The 19,558-nt window shown below is 36.0% G+C and overlaps 1 protein-coding gene across 2 annotated transcripts in view; it reads left to right on the top strand.

Annotated features, from left to right (window-relative positions):
• Positions 1–19,558, top strand: part of sema4f (sema domain, immunoglobulin domain (Ig), transmembrane domain (TM) and short cytoplasmic domain, (semaphorin) 4F) — a 72,175-nt gene that overhangs the window by 40,868 nt on the left and 11,749 nt on the right. The window contains exon 2 of one of the 2 annotated variants that reach the window (XM_056244392.1): positions 17,091–17,236. In XM_056244392.1, the coding sequence (XP_056100367.1) occupies positions 17,091–17,236 (146 nt within the window). Of the gene's footprint in view, positions 1–17,087; positions 17,237–19,558 lie in introns of both variants that reach the window. The other variant, XM_056244391.1, reaches the window with a different exon arrangement.

The following is a 19,558-nucleotide window of genomic DNA, read 5'->3' as shown; positions in this document are numbered from 1 at the left end:
AGTGGAGAACATTGTCATCAGGTTTCACACAAATGTGTGGAGTTCATGCAGCTTGAGTGCTTAAGTCATTAAAGTAAATGTGGAAAAAAAACGAATTTTTAACTTTTCATTCGAATTGTTATGGTTATATATATATATATATATATATAATATATAAGTTATTCAATATAAGATACACTATACATATATATTTCTAATCTATTACTTAATAGAATATAATATAATAGACTTAATAGAAGCTTTTTCATGAGTGGTTTCAGATGTTTGTATATACCTCACTGTATGTTTGCATTTAGCAGCATTGTTTCTATCACCTTTGTCTTTTCATATCCAGTTCTTATGTGGTAAATCGCACAATGATAATCCTCAATCGAATATATCCAGCGCTCTGGGCACTGGGGGGAGAGGATGACTTATGAGAGCTGCAGGATGAAAGCTTGTCTTTTGAGACTTTCATGAGAGATTATGCACCACAAATGGCCCATAGTGAATTTAAACGACGAGGCTCAGAAAACCAATTTTTGAAATGTTCACTTCTCTGTGGGGGGAGATGCATGTGATATTATGACTGTCCCAATGGCTTTCTTTACTGCATTCCAATTTGCATACTATCCATACTACATAGGATGCCAGATTTCAGTTAATGTGTCTCAAACTATAACATGTTGAACATCTAAGGGCCTGTTTACACCTGGTCATTTCTCATTTCATGCGTTTTTACTGATCGGATAGCTATCTGATTTGTTAAAAGGCTATCTGCAAAGTACACGTCAGCGAAAGCAACAGTTATGAGCTGCTTTTATTTATTATAAGCTTTGATCTTGCTTTTATACAAGATCAAAGACCTCAATAAGGATAGAGAGAGCGGCATCAGCACTGGTAAGATCATTTAGTCTCACTACTCGAAGATGATTGTGTTTTGAGCGTCTGCGACTTACTTTCTGTTTCATTTGCGGCAGTTTGCACGTTGACTTGCTGAATAGATACAGATCAATTCATCTGCGGTGATGCGTGTTGCGGTAGCGCTGTCATATCTGGCTATAACATGTTATAATAATGTTAGATAACGCTATAACGCTCTCACACGTTCATTTTTTTACATTTTGGGAGGAGTCAAATTTACATATGTGGTTTCAACAACCAGATGCTTTTACACTTGTCCAGTTTCATCTGGAATGCGTCTCCTGAAGTGGTTTGAGCGATCGGAATTAAATCTGTCTCGAAAGCGTATCGGAGGGGATTTACACCTGGTCTTTTCACGGTCGGATAGCTATCCGATCTGAGAAAACGCATGAAGTGACCAGGTGTAAACCTGATTACAGCAGGTGCTCAAATCACAAAAAAAGGGGTCTGTTAAATATGCTATTTATGATATGGTACTAGTGTGTACATATATGACTATGACCAGATACTGAAAAACAGGTTTTTTTTGCATACTCATTTGACATACAACAAACTTGACTGAGTTTATTTCTGTTTCTTATGACATTGAAAATATTGTCAAATTGTGCTCAAATTGCTCCAAAAAAATTATAATAATAGTAATAATGTGACTTGACAGAAACTCCTTCAGTAGCCTACTGTTTAAAACACATCCCAGGATGCACCTCATGACGGTGGTTTAGAGAATTAACAGATCTCTTATCTTGACAAAGGGTGGCAACTTTGATGATTTTCAAATATAAGATTGATTTGAGTTGTTTAACATCTGTTTTAGTCAATACATATTTTTCTTTATTTCCATACAATGTTCCAGTGGAATAATGGAAGTATAGGAATTATGAGGAATTGTGTATTTACTCTATTTATAAAAAATTGGAAATTGGTAGCAATAAAGTATCCAAAGGTTTTGAGAGGTTAGTGTAAGTAAGAGTACATATTTACCATCGTCAGTTCTGTATAGGCCTACTTTTAGCAAGAAGTAGAATTATGCACATTGAGATTCAGCTTCTCTTTTTTTCTCTCCCTTCCCCTGACGTTTCTGTTTTTCTAAATGGAATTGAAAGCACTGTTTAAGAAACTGTCAGTGAGCATTAAGCTTAACGTTTAGTACTGTATCTGCTCTTACATTGATGATTGGAGAAACATTGTAACATTGGAAAGCTGAATCCATGGCAACAACCCTTTGAACTATGAACTCACCCCTTTGAGGAAGACGTGTAGATTGACATGCATGGATCGCTCCATCTGCTGTGTGATCATATCACGTTTTTCTCTTTGGAAATCATCTGTCGTTCCACTCCACCATCTGTATTTAGCAGATAAATGGAAACAGATTGGCAGGTAAATAGATACACAGACAGACGGGCAGACACATGCGTTCAAGACTGACTGAAGATTGTGTTTGGTGCTTCCAGCATTTAGTGAGATTAAAAGCCTATGCACAGTCTTAAGAACCAAGAACGGCTTTAAAACTGACCCGATGACCTAATGACACACTGTGCTTATGGATCAATGTCCTAATCAGGTCATAGAAGAGCCAAGCACTTAGCTTGTTTGTGCTGGATATGTGTCCAGAATCATATAGTGGTGAGGGGATTATGAGATTATGAAAAAGGTTGATGAAGATTCATGCATTACAGATTCTTATAATTTGCATTAGATTAATAATGTGATAGTACGACAAGTCCATTAGTCATTATCACAGTCAAGAGCTCAAGCATCAGTTCAGCTGCTTTAAATAACAATTTTTTTTATGTTTTCATTGGCTCACTGACCTAGAGCTGAATGGAAGTAGATCATATTTTAGCTTTGATTAATATTTTTGGAGATGTACCAGTAGCATTATACTACCATTTGGCTTTGCATACTGTATATAATCGTTGACGAATCATTGGAGAAACATTAGAAACATTATGTTTTTTGGACATGTGATCATAATACCATTGTTATGTGAACATGTACCATAATAATACCACATGTACCATGAAAATACCATATTTTTGGAAATGTATACTGATTAAACTGTTTTCGGACATTTTGCCATTGTTGTTTGGCATGTATCACAACGATACAATGTTTTGTGTTTTTAAAAAGTTACCATGGTAATACTTTCCTTTTTAGATATGTTACCATGGCAATAGCTTGTTTTTTTACATTCATAATATCATTGTTGATGTCAAAATGTCAAACAATTTTTTTATTTTATTTTTTTACTTTTTTTTGTATTCATAATACCATTGTTGCCTGGACATGTAATATAATACCACTTTTTTTGTATCAATGCTTAGTATGGTACCATGGTTTTTGGACATGTACCATGGCACATGATTATAATAACATTGTTGTTTGATATTTTTTAAGCATGTACCATAATAATGCCATTCTATTCTTTGAACTACCTTGGAGAGTACCATGGTATGAAAAAATACCATGATATATATGAAAATGGCAGTTATATTCAATGATGTAAGCATATGATCACTGTCCCATTGTACTCCCACAGTACTCTTCGTAAGGATTAGGCTACACATTTTGACTTCTAAATGAGTACAACCAAGAGGATGGTAGTTGATTTACGTGCACTCATAATAAAATATCAGCTGAAGTGTTTAAACTGAATAGCGGGTAGTTTTTGCACAAAAGATGCACAATGCTTGATGAATTCACTCCAGATGCTTCTAATCTATGGGAAAAAACTGATAATCTGCAAAGATAACTCAGAACTTAAAGAATGATCAAGACTGTGCTAGTTTTTGCTGTTCAAGTGCTTTAAGTTGAGCTTTGGTTCCACTCTTCTCTGTAATCCTCTTGAGCAGGAGCGAATTTAGGGCAAGTGCGATTAGTGACGGCCCCACGCTCTTATCATATTCTCTAAACAGACCAGTATGGAGAGAAATAAGACAAAACAGAAATATAAAAAGCAAAGATTATCAACTAGGGGGGCATTCACCACACAAGGTGCTAAAACAGGTTTCAGGGGGTAGAGATTTCAGTTTGCATTATTAAATGTGTAAAAAAAAACTTCAAATAAAATAAAAAATATTAGGACAAATAGTCAAAAGACTAGATAAAATAAGGAAGATAAAATAAGTTAAGCTACTCGGCAAGTTTGTTTTTCACCAGCACTGTTTTATTGTAAAAGTGAATCATTGTTATATGGCATTTTAAGAATATTAATGATAATCAAATTAAATATGCACTGTAATGTGTTTTCAAAGGAACAGGTTTCTGGTTTGGTTTTGATGAAGGGGTCCTATCTGATTTGATTGTGGGAGTACATTAGACAAAAAGGTCTGGAAACACTGAATACCCAACTCCTTCCTCAAAACTACTTGTCCGCTTGTCAAAATACTGTGTTTGTCGTGTTGTCTGTCTGCTGACTGCTGTCCTCAGTCCTGCTCTAGTCCCGTTTCTTCCCATGTCTAAAGTCTTGTAATCTCAGTTCTCTGGAGGAGCTGCTTACTGTCTCTGTTGAAGACTCTTTCAAAGAGCTTCACTCAAAGCCAAAGCGCTGAGCTTTTGAAGACTCCAGCACTAAGCCAAAGAAAGCATATAGAGTCGATTTTAGCTTTAGCATAGATCAGTGTTTAGTGGCTACTGTTGGTGGAATGTGAAAATACTTTTATGCTGGTGCTGAAAATCCATTGGATTTTGATAATCAATAACAGTTATTACACACCCGGTGTGTTACAAATTAATTTAATATCCAAAATACTATTCTTGTCCTTACATTTGTGATTAAAAAAATTGTGAAACTTCGCAAAATAATCAAACCAAACCAAATTGTGAGCATATTTCAAATGATATAGTATATATTGTGTAAGTTGCCTACGAATCATAATCAAATCAAATTTAAACTTTAAAGCAAATATTAATGAAATATTTAGCAAGGATCCTTATTTTACTTTGTGGATGGTGAACAAGCAAGTTCTTTGTATGTGCATTTGCTATTGTTTCTGTCCACGTGTGATGTTCTCAACACTTGCAAATGACGGAAACCGGAACATAAAAAGTATTTGTGTACATGCTTTACGAAACGAGAAATGTTGAGAACATCTATGTGAAAATTTGTCAGACCGTATGAGTTTACAGTGGACAATACTGGAATAAGTGTTTGTTATAGGCCAATGTTATAGGCAATAACATATCCTTGTGTATTTGTAGAATGTGGTAAATGACAATACATCAGATGGTTTAGAGAACTGGTTCATTTGTCTGGCATTAGCTGCACCGAATGCTGTTACAAAAATAATGATCCCAAACACTCTGTCCATCTGCTATTGGCTGGACAAACGGGCAGTCCTGTCCAGTGATAAACAAACAGAACAATGCTGAATGTGTCACTGAGTCACAGTCCTTACACCCTTCAGGAAGTCAATATACAAAAGGCTTATTTACAGTTTTTTTTTAATAGTTTCTGCACATTAAGCATGGATAAATAATGTAAATAAAATCATACTATAATCACTGTTGTACTTTAATATAGCCTACTACTGTCTGTGCAATTAGTGTGCTAGATGTTACTTTAAATGAAATAAAGCTAATTGACAATGAAAGCATTTGAAGAATGGAAGGATCACTAGAAGACAATGCAACCTTTTAGGCCCAAGACATGCATGCCTGATTTGTGTCTGCTTCTCTCTGCGACTGTCACGCACACACGCTCTGTTGTGAACAGGATGTTGATCAGTGACTGACCTCTACCATCAATCACCAAACACACAATGCAATTCTGTGTAACAATGCGAGCAGTTAGCTAATGTCAAACACACACACACACACACACACACACACACACACACACACACACACACACACACACACACACACACACACACACACACACACACACACACACACACACACACACACACACACACACACACACACACACACACACACACACACACACACACACACACACACACACACAAACACACATACACATACACAGTGGGTTTCCATGTTTTATGGGGACATTCCATAGATGTAATGGTTTTTATTCGGTACTGTATATTCTATCCCCATACACTAAACCTAGCCATAAACCTACCGATCAGAGAAAACAGTCTACTATTTTAGATTTTCAAAAAAGATAATTCTGTATTATTTATAAGCTTGTTACCTCATGGGGACCAAAAAATGTCCCCACAAGGTCAAACTTTACTGGTATTACTATACTTGTATTACGGTACTCTACAAAGGACAATACTCTCTATTAAGTCAAATGTATCTGTTAGTTGCATAAATCTGTGAGGTTGTGCTTATCTATTTCAGGAAGATCAACTTAAAGACCCACTCCGATGAAAATAATGTTTTTCTAGGTGTTAACATGTTCTTGTGGCATTTTTCTTATGTTAGAGGACATATCTTGAGAAAAATAAGCTCAAAGTTGTATTTCTGAGTATTTCTACATTCAAATGGCTGTGAATCAGTAGCGGACGCTAAAATGCCGTTTAAAATAGACTGGAGTTGTGACGTAGTAACTCTACTGGGCGGGGCCACAAGCTCATACTCCCCTCCGCCCCGCCCGCTCAGGTTCTGAGGAGTAGAGAAGACGATGGCGGATCAACACCTATGTGCGGTAGTGGGTTGCAATACTAAGAGGAGAGATAGTGGTATTAGCTTTCATGCTTTACCAAAACATGTTGCTGTGAGAGATAGATGAATTACATTCCTTGGTCACGGCAATGTTAAAAATCACACACCGGTTTGCGGTCAGCACTTCACAGAAGACTGTTTCACCAACTGGCAGGAGAAAAAAATGGGCTTCATCAGTAAATTGTTTTTGAAGCCGGTTGCAGTGCCTTCCATCAAGACTCCATCAACTGGACAGCCTGTGTCTTTACTGGTAAGTTTATTTTTTTTTCTGTCGGGAGCTAGTTGAACGATCCCGCCTGGTCGTCTCCGTGCCAACGGCTCCGCCCACAACGCAGAGGCGAATTGCTAATGAGCTACTGCCGCTCTGCTGAAGCGAAGTCCCAGAAAACGGCACAGGTTTTGTGATTTTGGCTAAAAATGGCATAATCATAATTTAAAGACCACTGGGAATGTTTAAAAATAGCTCAAAAATATGATCGGAGTGGGACTTTAAAGATCAACTAAATTTAACAATGGTTTAACCTAAAAATGATATGTGCGCACAAATGTTACGTAAATTATTGAATGTAATTATACTAAACCTTAAGGCCTGTTCACACCGGGATGAATTTCGCGCACGATATTCGCCGACGTTTAATGTAACTAAACAAAGGGCGCCAATGTGAGTGTGCACACCGACGCGAAAAACGCCACGCGTAAAAGCGTCATTTTTTTAAAAAAACGCTTCGGGTTCGTTTTTTTGGTTTGACGCGTCGCGTCAAAAACTATCCGACCAATGAGATTGGCGCTTTTGCTCACGTGTCTGGAAACACAACTTGGGGACGCTCAAACACAAAGCGGTCTTGCCGAGCACACATACGTAACGGCGAAGAAGATATACGCCAAGTAGCGTCTACACTGCCGGGAAGAAATAAGACGAGGAAGATGCAAGGCAAGATGAATGTAGAGCTGCTGGTCTCGTTGGTGTCGGAACATAAAGAACTATATGACAAACGCGACAGCGACTACAAAATAGGACTATTTCTGTTTTACATTAAGCGCCATCTAATGTCAGGGAATGAATTTGCATGTTCACTCGGCTCATCGTCAGTGAAAATCGCTTGGGTGTGAACACAAAAAAACGTTGAAAAACGCTGGCGAATAATGCGTGCCGATATTCTTCCCGGTGTGTACGGCCCTTTACACTTGTATTTTAATTTATATTGAACTATCCAAAACCATTCCAAACAAACAAAACGGAACACTGTGTGCATGTGCCCTGTTTTTGACATAGCTATTCTTTTGGAAAATGGTTCATATAGACCCTAAATGATCTATTTTTAATTAAAAAAAAGGTTAGAATTAGGTTAGGGTTAGTCTACGTGCTAATTACAATTAACATAACAATAGAATACAACAGAATGTGACCTTCTATTGTCAAACTGTGCAGCAGACACAGCAGCAGCCATACTGTATGTGCAGCTGGTGAACGTCTATCCGCCAGCTGTGTTCTGTTGTTCTGAGTGCGCGTTGAGTTGAAAGAGCAGGTTTGACAGAGATATGAACCATTCGTGACTGATGAGAACTAGAGAAAGGAAGGATCAAAGATGATAATATAATTACTGTATGAACAGCACACACTTTAATGCTATGTCCTCCATAGATTACATATCAGTGTTATGCTGATTGTTCAAAATATGAAATTTAATTGAAACAAAACGGAGATTTTAAACAATGGGAAAAGGGCTGGGAGAGACTGTATATCAGATATTCACGGTATTCAGGGATTTTCCTGACGATTTAAAATTGCACAACATTGCAACTTTTTATTTGGCAATTCCATTTTCTAAATAGTGTCATTAGATTAGTTTTATGATCAATCCTCCGACTTGTGAGAATGAGTGTGTTAAGACAGAGATGTGAAGTGGAAGTTTGAGTTGTTTCAAATTTGAAATGATTAATTTGCATAATCATATTGTATTGTATATATTGTTATATTAGTTCATATAAAGGAATACACACACACACACACACACACACACACCCTAGATATAGTATATATTGTCCAGCCCTAGTTGGAAGTACTGAATGCTCAAGGTTATTGTTCTCATTGATGCAGCTGTTCAAGTTTTTTTTTTCTGTTTAACTTCTGACTCTCAGGTGACTAGAGTGTTTGCAGTTTACTTCCTCTCTTTCTCTATTTGTTAATGTTGGGCCTGAGAAATTCACTCTAAACACTCTAAACAGCCTGACTGTCGAGTCAAGTTAACCCTGAATTTTTTACAGTCTCCCCTCCAGGCCACCTGTCATTACAGATTATGTCAAACAGACCCTTGTGTGTGGTCAAGTCAGACCTCATTTGGAGGTTTTTGCCTAGCTTAGTTAGCATAACTTAGCATTAGGTTAAATAGCCTGATGAAATACCCAATACCTAAACTTAACAACTACCTTACTAACTATTAATAAGCAGCAGTAATTAGGAGTTTATTAAGTTAGTTTAAGCAAAATTCATAGGGAATAGTTAGTTAATAGTGAGTATTAGACCCTAAACTAAATTGTGATTAAAGTTTTATTCAGCAGTGATGCATTAAATTGATCATAAGGGATTTATGTTTAATTTGTATTATTTAAAATATGTATTATTAAAAATATTTAAAAAGATAAATTTATAACATTACAAAAAGATTTCTATTTCAAATAAATGCTGTTCTTTTGAACTTTTTATTCATTAAAAAATCTTGAAAATACATATCACGGTTTACACAAAAATATTAAGCAGCACAGTTGTTTTCAACATTGATAATAATATTAATAAATTTCTTGAGCAGCATGTGACACTAAAGACTGGAGTAATGATGCTGAAATTTGTACTTTGCCATCACAGAAATAAATTACATCTGAAAACATATTCAAATAGAAAAGTTATTTTAAATGTTTATTACATTTCACAATAGTACTGTTTTTACTGTATTTTTAATCAAATAAAAAGCCTCGTTGAGCATAATAGTCTTCTTTCAAAAACATTAAAAAAATCTTACCAACCCCAAACGTTTAAATCAAATTGTACAGAAAATATTAATAAAGACTAGATGAAATGCTACTTCGTAAGTCACAATTCAGTGTCTCGGTTATATCAACATTCAAAACCTTCTGTAAATGATTCTAGTGAACTACACAATCGATTTACAGTCTATAGTTGTTGACAGGTGAGAAGTAACAATAATGTGATCTGACATGAAATGAGAGAGACAGATAGTGAGATAAAGCGAGTGTATATACAACCCACTACAAGACTGTTGTCATAACCTGTCCACAACAATCACACTCAAAGTCTCTAGTAGAGAAGCAAGTTCACAGATACACGCATTTAGTCACATAAACCTAACACTCTGTCGTGATGTGCTATGAAAAAAAAACTCTTGACGTACTGTTAAACCTGAGCTGTATGAATAATCTGCCTTTTAACCTCAGGAAAATAATGATATGTGTGTTTGTTAGTTACTTGAGTGAATGAATACAAAGTATTTCCTGTGACCCAGTGTCAGTTGCATCATTGTTGTCTAAGGAAATCCATGATCAATGATGTAACCAAATACAAGGCCCTTTGTAATGACGCATGAGAGATGATATCTTATAGCTAGCTCAAATTCAAAGCAAAACTTTTTATATGCTCCATTACCTGAGATAACTTGACATGTTTGCTTTTTTTCAGTAAGAGACAGATGAAGTGTTTCTAATGTTTGATTGATGTGCATCTGTTCTATTTCAAACCATCCATCCATATTAAATATCTGTTTCCATTTTAGATTTAGACTAGTGTGTGGTGCAATATTGCTTTCTTCACCGTCTCAATATTTTAATGGATGAGCTAATTGTAACGCCATTGGCTGTGTACAAAGCACACAACAAAGGAGTATCAGACAAAAACAGACTTCATTAAATCCACAATATAGAAACTTAGGAGATTGAAGAAGATTTAGCAAACACAACCACTTTCCGTAAACGAGACAAAACAAAACAGGAAGTATATATACAGAGGGAACTAAACAGGAACAGCTGAACCGAATGATAATGTGTAGTCAGAGAAACTAAGGGACCGTTCGGTATTTATGGAAAGGTCCACTGGAGGAAAATAGGGGAGGGTCATGTCTTTTTATTCTTTGTTGAGGGGAGGGTCATTCAACTTTTTTTAGTCTAGGGGGAGGGTCACCCAACTTTTGTATTCATGAAAACAGCAAAATGTCAAAGTGACTTGTTTGTTGCATATTTTTTCCATGTAGCTCTCTCGGTCTCGGCCCCCGGCCCATCGCTATCAGATGGGTCTGACCCAACAAAAATCCAGTTTGGCGCTGTTTGACAGTGCGCGCGCACTTCAGTACACGCTCAGAAAAAAGTGCATTAGAACAGAACGCCAATGAAATGTTTAACAGTCATAGCTTTAAAGCACGAGCAAATAATTAACTTTTGTGATTGCGAATAAGTGCAGTGTCCTGTGAGTGTAACTCTACCGCTGCATTAACATGTGATATTAATGTACGTTGAGTGTATTGGGACTGAGGCGCCAGAACTGCAGCTGATATAATGTGCGCTGTAGCACGATACTACTTAGTTTCCATTCTTATTGTGTTTCCACAACAATGTTAGTGAGTAAATACTGAAATTGCCACCATAACAGTGGAGTGTGATGTGTAAGACGTAGGGATACCACATTTTTTAATTACTAGTATTATTTGAAGTTAACATAATAAAATACGCAGACCTACCAAAAAACTAGTTGAGGATAAATTCTTTAAAATTGGGCAATTCCAGCGTTATGGACGTGACATATGCAGTCAAAACTTGAAATATAAATTATCAGAAAATGCATTTAATACTGAAACGTCTGTTTATATATCCATACTCCCTTAATAAAGGAGTCCAGACATTAGAAAAATATCAGTCTACACATGCGTTTTATATTTAATATGAGCGAAATACACATGTGACATGACACAACAAATCTTTAACTTTTAGGTGGCAAAATATTTTTTAATAATTCTACGAATTACACTGCGCAAAACAAAAGTAGGCTAATAACCGGATGAAGAAGGGTCGGCCTCCATAGAACATAAAATATTCTTTTTTATATTTTATTTTTCGTGTTCGCATTTATGAGGAAAAAAACAATGTTACGGACGTGACAGTTCTCAGTTACGGACATGACCGCTCTGAAAGCGACTTTAAAACTTTCACAGAGACTTCAGAAAGCACAAAGCCTTTCTTTAAAGTAGCCTAAATTTCGTTTTTTATTAATTGTTTCTTAATTTTAATTAATGTTTCATCAACCAATTGCCTGGATTTAATAAATAAGAAGTAAATATAGTAGAAAATAGATCATCATGACACGAGGCGCCGGCACGTGAACTGGACTCTCGTCTCATAAATGAACCGAAACTCAGCGTATAATGTACTTGCCTCACAGAATTGAGAAATATATAGAAAGCTTGATGTAACTAATGTGTAGTCAGAGAAACTAACAAGAACTCATGCAGACACGACAGAAACTAAACTAAACAGAACATGAGATCAGAATTATATAGCGAGCCATTACCCACGGTGACATCATTTAGAGCCAAGTCTGGTGTGCTGTCCCCACCTTTGCAATAAGTCACACCAGTTTTTATGGTGTACAAAAAAATGCACAAGAGAAAATTTATTGCATTCATTTAGCAAGAAGTATCCCTCCCTTTTCTCTCAATCCATCTCTTTTCCTCTCCCTGACGCTGCTTTTGCTTTATCATTTCATCAAGTCAGCTGCATCTACAGTCTCAACAGTAACCATGAAGCGATCACGAGGAATAAATCATAAATAATGGCTTCAGCGTTTTATTCTCTCTGTTACTCCTGACACAGCAGATGAGCTTCAGAAAATTCCCATTGGGGAAACCACAGTAGGAATCGTCATTTTGGATGATTCAAGGTTGAAGGGCTACCGGAAAATTACACCAGGTGAATGAGTGTGTACTTAGTGTTAGTAATATGTGTTTGTATGAGCAATGAAGGGGTTTTCCTGGTTAGTTTCATTCATATACGTATGTGGAATTTTTAAATAATCATTTACATTGATTAGAAAGCCTACACTGATTATGTATTCATTTTACCTTGGTGAATAAGCAGAGGATAACAACTTCTTCACAAACCAATTTGAAAGTAGCCTAGATATGTATTTTGGAGTTTTGAAAATAAATAAATAGGTAGAGGCTCTTTTTCCTGCCTGGGTTGCGGTATTTAGATGTATCTGTAAAATTCAGTGTTTTAATATTTTTATTTCCATTTCATGTAAATTCAATGTTTGTGCATAAAACAGAGAGCTTTAAACACCACAAACTGCAGAGCTAATTTGTTTAGGTTCTCTCTCTTTCCTTTCAGTGTTTCTCTCTATGATTGACAGATTCAGTTTTAGAGTACATTATTCAGCAGTAGTGAACCCCCCTCCTCCTAAAATGGCAATTCCCAAAATCCCTCAGCAGCCAGAGCCAATCAGAGAGCATTTATGCAGCCCACTCAACACACTGTGTGGCCGTGCAGCATGACAGGGAAAGGGAATGATGGCAATCAATACGATTTTAGGAGTTTGGGCATGAGAAGACAGGAAAGGACAATTTCTTTTTTTTTTTAACAAAGCGTTATGAGGAGAGACCAAACACACCAAACTCACTCTTGCACTCTTCTCCCTTCTTTTTACCCCTATGCTCTCGTTTGTCATTCATGATTAATGTGCTGAGACTGAATGAATGATTAATGACTGGAGGTTGGCTTTGGCTGCTGTATCAGCCTATGACAGTGCAGCACTGGAGCCTTAGTGACAAGATCCATTGCTCTGTATTTTACCATTTCAACTTCCCTTTGGACTGCAAGAGAATTTTGAACATTTGTTCTTGCATCCATTCCTGCTGAGCATTTCTAAATATGTCTTACCTGTCTGTCTCAGTCATTCTCTCTCACACACATACTCCCTCACAGATGAGTGGTCAGACATACTGTTGATTGGCATTTGTTTTGGGGGAATAGGGGGCAGATGGTCTATAGCTCTAGGAACCAACACCACATCGGTATGCGCAGCAGGGGGACCTGGAGGGAGAGGATAGAGTGTGACACAATGACATTTAGCAGGACCTTGCCTGAAGCAAGTGTCTTTGTCTGTTTCCATCTACTGCCTCCATCATTTGCTTTCCGCTTCTCTGTGTCATTCATTGGGAATGACGGCTAGAAAGGATGGAAGAGGGTGGAGTTTGTTTTTGGCAGGTTATGAGGCACAGATTGAAAGAGAGTTGGATGGAAAAAGAGACAATGAGAAGAATATTGAAATTATTACTTAATAAAAGCAGGTCTTTTTATTTATCTATGTTATTACATGTATAATATATATTATTATTATTATTATTATAAAAATGAGTGATCAATATGTTTATTGTGATCATTGTAATAACAATAAATATCAATTTTTAATTATTTTATTGTTAAATTATAATAAAATTAATACTACTGCTGGTGCTACAAGTATTATTATTATTATTGAAAGCAATAATAATACAACAATAATGATAATTATTATAATAATTACTGCTGTTATTAGTATTTTCATTATCAAAATAAATATATTCTTAATTCTTTTGATGTGCAGTCATGTGTACATATATTTAAACTTGTTTTTTCAAATCAGCTTTTATAGCCATAACCATTTTAAACGCATATTTTTGGTGCCACCGCTTGGAATTGTCTCGAATTGGTTTGTTTTATTCCATTTAGATTTACTGTTCTTGTTCTATACACATTATTTTAGCAATAAGTTGACTAAAGTTACAGTCACTGGCAACTTTGGCAGAGTAATAATCAGCATCTATGGGTGCTGCATGGGGTTATGCATACACAGCAAGATATGTTTCAGATCATTGTTACTATATTGTGTATTTTAGCACATTATAGCATGTTAGCACTATGTTGTATAGTGTAATTACAGTTTTTCCTCAATCGATTTGACACATTTCTCCAAATGAATGAAGCTGTTCTCAAACGAATTAACACTGCAAAATAAACACTCTTATTTTGGCCAAACAGTTCAATTTTACTACATAATGTGTACATAACTACACATTTTAATACAGCATTTTACTCTAATAATGCATTTAGCAAAATTAGATACTGACATCAAAACTACAAGTGTGTGTTCTCTGTAAATAAAAAATAAAAACATATTAAACTGTAGATACATAAATACTTGATTTAAAATACATGTTTATCATTAATGCATAGAGTTGCAGTTGTCTTTTCCTAATCAAGTAAAGTTTTTGGTTGGCTGTATGAACTATTGTGAAAACATTTGAGAATTTTGTGCTTAATGTTTTGAGAAAATTATGGATGTGATTTTGTAATTTGTAAAAAAAAAAAAAAAAAAATGAATGAAACACATAATCTGTTTAGGACAATTACAAAGTGTTTAGATCACTGTGTTAACTGTTTTGAGAGCAGCGACATAAGTTTGGAGAAATGTGTCAAATGGATTTAGAAAAACTGTAAGCTAGAACCAATCAGCCCAATCAATCATGCCCTGAACAATCCATTATGTGCGAGAAAATGTCCATATATCTTTGTTTTGTTTGCATTTCAACAGGTTCGCATGAGCAATTCTTCCTTGAATATTACAGCAGTTTTTCTCTGGCTATCAACCACCAAACACAACAATCATACACCTGTCAAACTGTGTGTATGTTAGTCTGAACACTTTGAAGTTGAAGAGCAGGTTTGGTGACTGACTACAAAGTAAAACGCGGAGGAATTCTTCCTACGTCATTGCATAACCTTTTGCATTTGTGTCTGCAGAGGTTCTTACAAATATAGGGTTTTACTGTACATTTCATACAAAAATGGTTGCTTGTTATTGTCAGTCTCATATGTGCAATGTAAGGTGTTGTTAGGTAAAGTGGTGCAGTTAAACAAAGCACATGCTGGTGTACTATCGTGTATTAGTGAGGTATTATATCTGGACATGTTTGGCTTGACAGCTGTCAGATATTAGCTTTAGAAGGAGGTGATTATCTTGCTGTATTAAAGGCTGTTCATCACCTCTTAAGAAGATAGACGCGTGTGCTTGTTTGATATGATGGGGAAAATGATATCCTGTTAGAAGCCTAGAATTTCAAGAGAAATGCCAGTAATCAACCAACTAATGCTAAAGCAAACATTCAGAAAACCTGAACAACCATTTCACAGCATGTATATTATGTAACAGCAGCATCTTCGGGCACATGACCAAAACATTCTTATTGTTTGCTTATTGATCTTATTGTTTGGCCAATGAAAAAAAGATTACAACACCTCTTCGTAAAAATAATCAGTCTCAATGATGGCCTATACGTGGATAATATTCCATTCATTCTTATGTAATATTCCATTCATTCTTATTCATTCAGTCTTGGTTTGAAAAGGTCTTAATACATAGGAATTGTTTTTAGTGTGGGATAGAATTTTGTCCAATTATTTCAGGCCAGAACTACAAAGAATATGTATGCAAATAAAAGAAGAAGAAGAAATGGAGGATGATTGACTGAGATGAGAGTGGTAGAAGAGCGATTACAAGTGATTAAACTAATAACATGTGCTCAGATCTAGAGCCAATGGCTGCAGTCAGTACAAACAAGCACAAATATAAAAGCAAACACATACCAGGTCGCCGATCACAGACAGCCTTTCTGTTTCACATCAAATCTGTGTTTAATGACGTCTCATGAGTTCGGACATTAAACAGATGGGACACAGGATACTAACAGTCTGAACTGCTCAAGAAATGAGCGTTCATTTAATACATAACATTTCTGTTGGTTTCATGGCAAGAACAAACTCGAACAGAGTGTCACTTACTGTAAATCGTCCCTCTAACAATATCACACTACAAGATGAGTGTGATCTGTCCACTTTCCGGGACTTTTCTCTGCTGTCCTCTTTCTTTCGCTGTGTCTATATATATTTCTTTAATCTCTTAAATACACACTTGGTTATGATTAGGGTAATGGAGAAAATGAGTGCTTCACATTTTAAATAAAGAGGAACAGATTAAATGCAGTGCAGTGCATATGCTGTATTAAATTTGCCCAGGGCATCAGATATAGCACATCTTAAACAGCATTAAAATTTCAGAGCCTCAACCCACATGCTAATATACATATCTGAACAGAATTACTCATCCTCGCCGATGCTAAACAGACATTCATATGTGTGTATATGTAAAGGTGTATTCTTGAAAAGAAAGAAAATATCTTCACAGACTTTTCTTGACTTTTCTTCAGGTGTCTTTACTATTTGAGATGAAATCATATTTAGCTTTAAATTTGATCATATCAGTAGGTTTGTGGATGGGCTAGTGTATAGGATGTGGCAAATATCATTATATGAATCTGTGTGTGCATGAATGCAAGGAAGAAAGTGTCTATTTTTATTTTTAATATGTGTGACTTATATGAATTAATTTACTGGAACTTGCTGTGATAATTCTTTTGATATTTAATCCATGCTTCTCTTTTTCCCCCCAGTAGACATTTCTAAGCTGGGTTCCGTTGAATTAAGGAGCACATATAACTTCAGCACCTTCCTGTTGGACCGTGCGTCTGGGATGCTCTACCTTGGTGCGCGTGATGCAATCATTGCCGTGGATACTGCTAACCTATCAAAGAGGAAGTTGGTGAGCTCTCTTTTCTCTTGCAGTGAATGTCACAGCTTGATAATAATGCAAAAGCCAACAGAAAAAGTCTGTGGGCTTTTTATCGAGGAAACCAAAGGGATGCCAACTTCCAGGTTGACCTATAAAAAGTACATAATCCCTGCAGAACACCTTACATATAAATACATTTTCTGTATATACGGTTAATTTACATATACTAATCTTAATTAGTCCGGAGGGGATATTTGCACAATATATTGACTCACTAAACTTTTGTGCATGTGTCATGCTTAACGTCTTTGCAGTCCTACTTAAAGGAGAACTCCGGCGCAAAATGAACCTTTGGTCTAATAAAACATGGGTACCTAGTCGACCGTTCTCTGAGATTTATTTTCATGATAATCGAATGTAAAGAGTTTTATCTCTAAAAACTGTTTAGCGTATAACGCTAGTAATGCGGGCATTTAATAAGTAAAAAGAAATCGCTACTTAATACCACTAACAAGGCTCAAAATAGCCCCACACTAACACAGTAACATAATGAGGGTCCCTACATGCAAAACGAAGCATTGAGAACTTTGTAAGTGTACAGACCGTTTAATAAGAAGATATGTTATAAAGACAGTCCACTTCGTGTATGCAGACAGGAGCCATCTTTGGAAAACAGTCTCAACTAGTCAAACCACGAACGCCATTCATACAGTTCAGAAGTTCACTGAACTTCATACAGTTCAGCTCACTTAGCACGTCGTTCGTGGTTTGACTAGTCGAGACTGTTTTCCAAAGATGGCTCCTGTCTGTATACACGGAGTGGACTGTCTTTATAAAATATCTTCTTATATTTTAAAATAATATCTTAATATCTTCGAACATACCTGACACCATCCAATGCTAGGTTGTTACATTTTCACTTGTTGGACTGCAGAATGCGGCTCCAATCTTCCATACTCTAGTCCTTATATTCTTTGTCAAATGCAAGTTGATTATACACTCTAAAAAATGCTGGGTTGTTTCAACCCATGTTTGGGTCAAATATGGCCAACCCCAACCATTGGGTTTAAAAAAACGTGTCCATATTTGACCCAAACATGGGTTGAAACAACCCAGCATTTTTTAGAGTGTATATATATATATGGACACGAATATATATATATATATATATATATATATATATATATATATATATATATATATATATATATATATATATAAAATATATATAATATAAACACCTTGCATTTGCCAAAGAATATAAGGACTGGAGTATGGAAGATTGGAGTCGCATTCTGCAGTATATTTACTGTTGATAGCTCATGATAGCGAATGTATAACATGTAGCGTAATGTTTACAAATTTAACCTTATTGTCAAGTGTTACCATTTATGCTAATTGTAGATGATAAGAGAGATGGCTGTGTTTGTTTAATTCTAATAAAAAGACATTTATTTGAAGTGGAATATTAAGTTAAATCATTACATAAAATGCTTTGTGCCAAATAACAATATCCAACTGGCCACCGACATACTCGCATATAATCATCATAACAGACAGCCCAACAGGATTCAATACACCGCTTTTCATCAAGCTAAATTAGATGATCTCATCCCTGGTCGCTAGTGCAGCTCTCTAACCAAATTATCCCTCCGCGACGGCACTCCCATTTCCCCCAGCAGTCACCTCTCTCTGTCTCCTGTCATCAGAGTCAAAATTCATCACACACTGTAATGTAGCTTCACGTCCGTTTACCCTCGAGCACACAGAATGTGTTCGAGCCCAGGACATGCTTGCACCATACCTCCATCTGCACTGTTCACTGTCTGGAAGCAAAATTACTCACTTAAGTGTCATGTAATATTAGATAGGCCTATAAGATTAAGGAGAGCTACTGTGGTGAGATCATAGCACTGAAATCATGATAACTCTTTTCCTGTGCTAAAAAGCAATGATCTTGTCCCTAGGCAAAGAGTTTTTAGATTTTTGTGGTTTAAATTTCTCTTTAAAATAGTTTCAGCTTATTGAGAACAAACACAAATTGATTTTAGCCTCATTTCTATGTAAAGGGCAGTGAAATAAAAACGAAATAATTCACTGAATCAACCCAGACAAGGTGGTCAGGTCCTGTATCATAAAGGGGTGTAATTTGCCAAATAAATACATAATTAAATGAACATGAAATATTGATTTGGTCTGAAATTATTTGATTATGTGAGTAGAAAGACCACAGAGTGCTGTGAGAGATGTAAAAATAGCATTGTGTAGAAGCTCAATATACAAAATTCTTACATGGTTCTCTGGAATACAGCATTCTGGGTTCTTGTCTTTTTGTATAATGATGATATTTCT

Source organism: Rhinichthys klamathensis, unplaced genomic scaffold, assembly GCF_029890125.1.
Source record: "Rhinichthys klamathensis goyatoka isolate OS25496 unplaced genomic scaffold, OSU_Roscu_1.1 h1tg000973l_1, whole genome shotgun sequence".
Lineage (NCBI taxonomy): Eukaryota > Metazoa > Chordata > Actinopteri > Cypriniformes > Leuciscidae > Rhinichthys > Rhinichthys klamathensis.
This window is presented reverse-complemented; position numbering and strand designations above follow the sequence as displayed.